The sequence below is a fragment of the Anas acuta genome, chromosome 7 (genome assembly GCF_963932015.1).
Source record: "Anas acuta chromosome 7, bAnaAcu1.1, whole genome shotgun sequence".
In the NCBI taxonomy this organism is placed as follows: Eukaryota; Metazoa; Chordata; class Aves; order Anseriformes; family Anatidae; genus Anas; species Anas acuta.
This window is the reverse complement of record NC_088985.1, coordinates 1517753-1525171: the sequence shown is the minus strand read 5'-3', so window position 1 is coordinate 1525171 and position 7419 is coordinate 1517753. Positions and strand designations below refer to the sequence as shown.

The 7419-nt window shown below is 41.4% G+C and overlaps 1 protein-coding gene across 5 annotated transcripts in view; it reads right to left on the bottom strand.

The window, feature by feature from the left end:
- Positions 1-358: 358 nt before the first annotated feature.
- RNLS (renalase, FAD dependent amine oxidase) overlaps positions 359-7419 on the bottom strand; it is an 89466-nt gene continuing 82405 nt past the window's right edge. Inside the window, exons 7-8 of one of the 5 annotated variants that reach the window (XM_068687864.1) lie at positions 3273-3383; positions 359-2222 (exon numbers count right to left, since the gene is read on the bottom strand). In XM_068687864.1, the coding sequence (XP_068543965.1) occupies positions 2187-2222; positions 3273-3383 (147 nt within the window). In that variant the 3' untranslated portion in view covers positions 359-2186. The other 4 variants (XM_068687862.1, XM_068687865.1, XM_068687861.1 and 1 more) reach the window with 4 other exon arrangements.

Below are 7419 nucleotides of genomic sequence, written 5' to 3'. Positions count from 1 at the left end.
TTGGCATGCCGGATCAAGGAGCTCACTTGTCAGCTCAGAAAGTTCCCATTGTGCCCCCGAGAGCTCCAGGGCTCCTGACCCCTGCATCCGCCTCCTGGTTGTGCTGCATTTTGCAACACGGAATAGCCAAGCAAAATATCCCAAGGGCAGGAAGACCATGAGCAAATCCTGGCCTCCGGAAAAGCAGGTCTTGCTCCAGTGGCTTTGGCTGAAGGGATGTTTCACAGCTCAGTGCTATGGGAGCCCACCAGGTATGTTTATCTGGGAAGTGCCTCCCATCTGCAGTCACCTTTTAAAAATAAAACAACAAAGAAAAAAACACAAAGAAACAACAACTAAAACAAACAACCAAAAAATCCTAAGTCAACCTCAATTTATTTTCATGTGCGTGCACAAAAATACAGCCTGGTTCATTGGAGACATGCAATTTGTGAACCAAGGAGCTGGGCACCTATCACCTCTTCCTAGCTCATTTTAGAACTGGGCTACATTCCTACAGACTGCATCCATCACAGCATCATTATATCTTCCCCAGGGGTGCACAGTGTGTTTTACAGATCTGGGAGAGTTATTCTAACTAACAGCCACCTCTGTTAGGTGCAAGCACAGTCACAAGAAGACATTACTTTTCAGCCTGGCAGAGGCAGCCCTGGACAGAGCAGTTGGGATAGAGTTGCCCCCGCAGTAAGCCAGGTGTGGGGACATGTCCACTGGCCATGGCAGAGTCCTGGCCTTCAGGAGGTCTTCAGGATGGGCTTACAGGCTTGGGCTACTGAACACATCCACAGCTTCTCACCTGAGAACTAGTCCAGCCTAGATCTGAATGTTTTGCCCCCAGGCTCATCTCTTCCCACCACAACTCCTGTGGTGGGGGCTATCTGCTACCATCATCTGCCCACTCATGGGACACCAGACACGCAGATCTGTCCTTGCTGGAACTGCAGGTGGGAGCAATGGAAGCTCTTTAAGCATGCCATTAAAATCACTTTTTGGGGACAGGCTTTGTGGCACTGGTGGGCTCAGCCAAGTGATGTTCTCTGGGTGGAACTTAAAGCAACTGTGCGTTAAAAGGCTTCAAGCATTTATGACCCAGTCTTTCCCTGTGATGAGGAAGACAATAGAGCTGAAATGCTTTAATTCAGCTGAAGCATTTGGACTACTGGAAGGATACGTTTTGATAGACTGGCATGCTATTGGGAATGCTGGGAGCAATTACCCTTTGTTACTCATCATGATTCAAGTTCAGTCAGGATTCTGGCCTTAAAATCTCTGAATCTGTGATTTGTTTATTATTGGGTATTTTGAAGTCTAATAATGACCAAAGCTGTAAGATTGCTGAAAGAATGCGGTCAGAAACATTTCCACTTATCTGTCATTTGTGGTATTTAAATCTGCTTCTATTACCATAGCACTGTGAATGCATCTTTACTCCTTGAAGCATGCCTCTTTATGAGGCAGCTAGAGGAACAATGTAGCATTGGGTCAAAGATGGCTAATTTTCTGTTTTCTGCATGTCACACACTTTTCAGGATTGATCTTTATTTGGATTTTCAGTAGTTTGACTCAATTCCATTCAAAATTGAAGGAGGGGAAGGAAGTACAAGTTTAGTGTGGTTTAATGCAAAATCTCTGTATATTAAGGCTTGGACGAAAGGATATTGGTGGGATGGGTCCCCACTAATCATCACCATCATCACCACCAGCAACAGCTGGCCCCACTGTCATGGTGGCACCTTCCAGGGGAACTGAGTACCCAGCGGTAAATCCTTTTGTATGGTCCAGCACCACAGAATAAATGTTTTTATTTTGGCAACCAATTCCTGGAGGATGCCTAGGCCTGGATGGAAGCTGAGGAGCAATCTGAAAAATGTGGCTTCATTGCTTTTGTATGCCATCCTCAGTGAGCTATGGTTCATTAATGAAGGTTTTCCAGCACTGCAAAATCAAACTGCTTCAGCTTGGACTTTGGTTGCTTCTGAGCTCTCACTAGATCAAGCCAATACTAAATTCCTCACCAGATTAGATTTATTCCATTACCATGTGGCTCTTCTTGGCTACCTTCATCCTTGGAAGACAGGAATTCATGTGTTCTTGTATAAAATTTGTGCACATAAATGCTCACCACTCTTTCCTGTTTCTGAGCAACATGTAGTGATGGAAACCTAAGGTCTGGAGCTGAATGATGCCTACACAATAATAAAATGTAGTTTTAAACTTGGGTTCTGCAAGGAAAGAAGAAATAAATCAATAAAACCAGCTGGTGTCATGAAATATCCTTAAAAGATATTTTAAAAACTAACTTAAACCTTAAACTTTGGTGTCACTTAAAATACTCTATTAGAAATGGTCAAATGCAGCAGGAAACTACTGTGTTCAGTTGCCATGAATGCAGGATGTCATATTTTTGTGAAATGTGGGCATTTAAAAAAGAGAGGCTTAACTGTACTTATTTAATGGATGCAGGGTTAAAATTTTGCCTGCTGTAAATAATATTTTGATAATTTTAGTGCTGGAGTACAGAGAGGTGCTGAACTTGTGACGCATGACTGAGGAGGAAGGGCAAGTTAATATCAAATTTAGAATAAATGATTTGTTAATTTCTAAGCACTTTCAAAATTAATTTCCCAGACACAGTTTCGCAGCTTAAAAATACTTGTAACTGTGACAGTATTTTCAACACAATTACACTTGCTGTTTATTATTTTAGGATTTCAAATCAAATTCCTTGTTCATTCATTCGTAAGTGTATTTATGTTCTTCCCTACACCTGCCCCTGTATTTCTACACCAGTTTTGCAAAAAAAAGTATAGAGCTTCTAGAATTCACCTTGTTTTCAGACTGACTGTTTAAGTGAGTTTTTATGGTGGCAGTGATTTAATTCTAAGCCAGAAATGTCTGCAGTTTTCTTATTAACATGCTGCCATGGAATACACTTCAATTACTTCTCCTCCTCCTCCTTTGCCAGAGAAAGCAGCCAACCCATCTTCCACATTGGCTGCTCCTACCTGATTGCTCATTCACCTGGAGGTAGGAAAAGCTGCTCCTCATGCAGGGCAGCCTGAAACTGCAGAGAGCCATAATGCACTAGCCAAACCTGGCAAATACTGAACTATTTAAAGTGCATCTCTTTTCTTTTACTTTTACCTTCTTTTATCTTTTACTGTGTTAAACTTGTGTTACAGCCCAGATGTCAAGGTAAGTCCCAAGATGCCTTTGGTACAGCAGCCCTATTTCTATGAGAGCATTAGAAACATGCACAGCTTCTATTTCACCTTATCTCCATCCTTTATTCTTCCAGCACTGCTGGGCTGATGTTGCTTGGACCACAGCCAACACGGGTACCATCGTTTCAGTAGCACATCATTTCCAGCAGCAGCATCAAGCTGTTGAAATAAATGAGGTCTTCCACCACCCTGCAAATGGGGCTCCAGAACACTGGAGGTTAAGAGAGCTGGGTGGCAGAGAACTACAATCCCTCACTTTTTTTTTTTTTTTTTTCTCCAAGTTTGCCATACTTGGAGAAATAGAGTTTGAGTAGATGTTGTTAGACTTTGTGGAGGCTGTCCAACTTGAGAAGCATAGCAAGGCATGCCCCATCACTGATTCACCATGGCCACACCTGTGACCACTGCTGATCTGCACTGACAGAAATGACCACAGGTCTACGACACCTCTGCGATCAATCGCACATGTTCTTTCTTGTCATGTCCGGAGCTCCAAATACTCAAAACAGCAGCAAACTTTGTAGCTCCATGGGTTTTTATGCTCCTTCAGGTTGGGCTCTTCTCCTTGACATTATTTTCGTATGCTGTAAAAGCATCAGGAGATCTGACAAGGCTGTTAGAACTTAGTGGCTCTAACTGGAGATTTCAAGCAAAGTAACATCTCATAAAGCACATATCCTGGAAAATTCAATTAAGTTCCATTCCAAGAATTATTACAATACACCAATAAATCTTCCTTTATTACTTTATTAATTTCTGCAAGATAGAGGCTAGTGGTGTTAATACTAAACTAGAATGCAATCCATCATAGTTAAATCCATCATAAATCTAGACTATGTTTAGCAGATAACTGAAATTGTTATAAATGAGACTTCACAGCCTCTGCAAGACTCATGGCAGAATCTATGCAGCCATCAAAGTTGGAACAAGTAAATCCATCGCCCCCACAAATCAGGAGAGGTTGAGTATGAAGAATCATGTGTCCCAGACAATTGGGCACAGATTTTGTAACCTGAAAAAGAAAAGCATATAGGAGATGGAAAAGAAAGTTATTTTATTTATCTGAATTCCATGCCAAAAAGAACAGTATTACAGAGAAACGAGCCTTCATATGAAGCACTCCTTCCATCCAGATCTCAGTTTCTACCATTAACAATCGAAGTGCTGTAGTAAAATATTTATCTTGTGTATTTAAATAATTAGAATAAAGCTTTCCTGCATATGGAAATTTTACAGCCCTGTCGTGTCTTATTCTCAATGTGTTGCAGAAGAAATAAAGCCTGATCCTGGACAGAGGAAGTGTGGAGATCTCTAAGCCAAATGGAATGATGGTTACTTCCGACTTATCAATCAATTCCACTCTTGATCAAGATCTTAACCTGCTGGCCTCATGGCCTGAACTGTTGTTAGCACACATAAAATCAATAGACTGAGTAAACATAAATTCTGGGGGATTTGACTACTGTGTTTCTATAGATGTTGTCTTTATCTGCTTTCTCTAAAGTTGAACTAACCAGGGCTTTGCTGTCCTTCATCATCTGAGAGTACAGCTGCAGGAAAATGTGCAAGTGTTAATACAGCAAAGACATTTAATCCAAATAAACCAAGTCCTCTGCTCTCTAAACTCACAAAAAGGGCAAGCACAGGAACCAGGCACTAACAGCGCCATGTTGGAAATCCGGTCAAGGAAATCCATGGGCCAGATCTTGTGGTCCTGCAAGAGACACCACTCATGACACAGCAGCACAGAAAAGCCAGTGGATTTTTATGTTATCCCATGGAGCTCTCTTGATTTAGAATCACTGTGATGCCATGCCATGACTTAATGGACAGCAGGTCAGTAACAACGAACCACAGAGAAGCCAACAGAGACTCACATAATCTGCCTCTGTTCCTTTTCCCTATATATTTACTCTCTGTTGGTTCTTCTGAGATCTGTTGGGTGGGATGGCAGGGCTGGAGAAGGAAGAGGATCCTGCCATTTCTGAGAGAGCCTGCAACACAATCGGCTTGACCAGATGACCTTCCCAGATGGGAAGTGAGGTGGACTTTAGTGGAATGACTGTTATAATGACCTGTCTGTGCTCCATGCATACGTCTTGGGACTCTAGCTCTCCTGCATTGACCTCCTCTTTTATTGGAGTAGAGTAGCACTAAAGCTTTTTAGATATTGCCCGAGATACAATCAACACTTTGTAAATAATATGATGACAAGTTCTGAACAAGGTTGCTTTGATAAATATTTAATGTCATTCTCAATGCATGAACTGTATTTATTTAAAAAATAATATTTCAGGCACTATACCCTTTGTTTAAACTTGTATTTGTGTATTTGTGGAGTGGTTTTTCTAAAATTTAACAGACTTCGCTTTACCAATATCTATTAAGCTGAAGCTACATCTAACTCATGGAGAAAAGATCTCTTTTCAGTATTGTACTTTATGACAAATTTCAGTGTGTGTCAAACAGCGGAGTAAACGCACAAAGCACTTGTGTTTTAACCATGCTTTGCTGTGTCACATTCTCAACTGTTTCAAACCTATGTACAAAGACCAAATGTCCACATTGTACCAAGTCAGTACATCCTAGAGCAGCACCGATGTATCTCAGAAAGGAGGTAAGGTAGCCGGAGCAGCACTGGTAAGCATGACACCAAAGCAGGGTCAGTCAGAGAAAAAAAAAAGATGAGAAGATGACGGAGAGCTTGATGATGTAGTGATAAGGGGAGGAAGGTGGGAATTATGACAAAAGGAATGACAAAACAAGACCTATAAGGATGAAATGTTGAAATAGAAGAAAAATATCTAGAACGACAGAGGGAAAAAGGAAGCACAACAATAGGGTAGAGTAGAAACAGAGATCGAACCAAAGAGATCATATGGCATGATATGGAGAATGCAGTTTTATTTCCATGGCTCCTTTATTTTATGCCTTATTTTTGGTCCAAAGATATGTTTTGGATGCCTGTGCAGTAAACCATTACTGTATCCCATTGTGCAAGCATTAAATTCAGTGAACAAGATCTGCAGTCCAAGATATCTTGTTGAGCCCAGGGGATTTTTCCATTGACTCACATGTAGATGACCATTGGCAAGAAAAAGACCCAGAGCCTGAGAGCTGCCATGGAAATCAGTGCAGTACCAAAAATGATTCTCACTAAAAAAGCATTAGTTTTAGCCTGCACACATACGCATATGTAGAGAGGAAACGTGAGACGTAATGCACAGGTGTACATTGCCAACAGCAGACACTGTGAGTCTAGCCAAGTCTAACCGAAAATCCCAGACAGCCATAAATGTGGAGGAACAAGAAACCAGCAGAATGGATCCACTCTCCCAGCGGCAGGAGGGTCACAAACACAGACAAGGAAGACATGCAGCATTACAGGAACTGAAAGTAGCAGGGAGCTGAATTCTAGCCACTGCCGTGCTTCTAGTTGCCTTTTCCAAGAACACATCATCTGCCAAACACCCACACTTATGTTATTTGCTGTACTGTGTGTTACCAGAATGTTAGCATGTTCTTTAAAGGAAAAAAGTACCTGAAATGAATTTGTAGCCAGTTGTGATCCATTCATTCATCTATTACTCAAGTTGATGGAGGAGTCTAGCTGTGTAGTGTCAATCTGGCAAGAGATCTTCTTTCTCTAACTTTACATCAGAAGCTAATTTATGCCTACAATTTTCTATTAGATTGAGGGCAGAGAGCACATATAATGAAGAGACGTTTAGCACGAAAAGGCTTCTAGAGTGTTCTTCCGTCTTTAATACCCAATGCTTTTTCAATGCTGGCTGTACTGAACAGTTTCTGATTTGTCATACTGATCAAAGGATCGATATGTTCACATCTCAGACTGCATCTCTTTGCCTGTGTGGCAAGGCTATGCTCGATATAGTAATACATGTATTATGCAATAATAGTAATATAGGAGTGATCATAAATAGAGTGACTGGGAAGAGGAATGATTCTGTCCCTTCTTCGAGTTCCTCTAAAGGTGCTGTACAAAATGAATTCCAAATTACTGTCAGCTACACAACACAGCCTGTTCCATCTCCAACCTTGGAAGACTTCAATGCTCAGCTAGACAAAGCCACGGTGGAGATTGATCCAGTCTTGACAACAGTTCTGCTTTGAGCAAAAGGTTGGACTAGAGACCTGAAGAGATCCTTTCAGAGGTCTTCTCTAAACAGGTCCA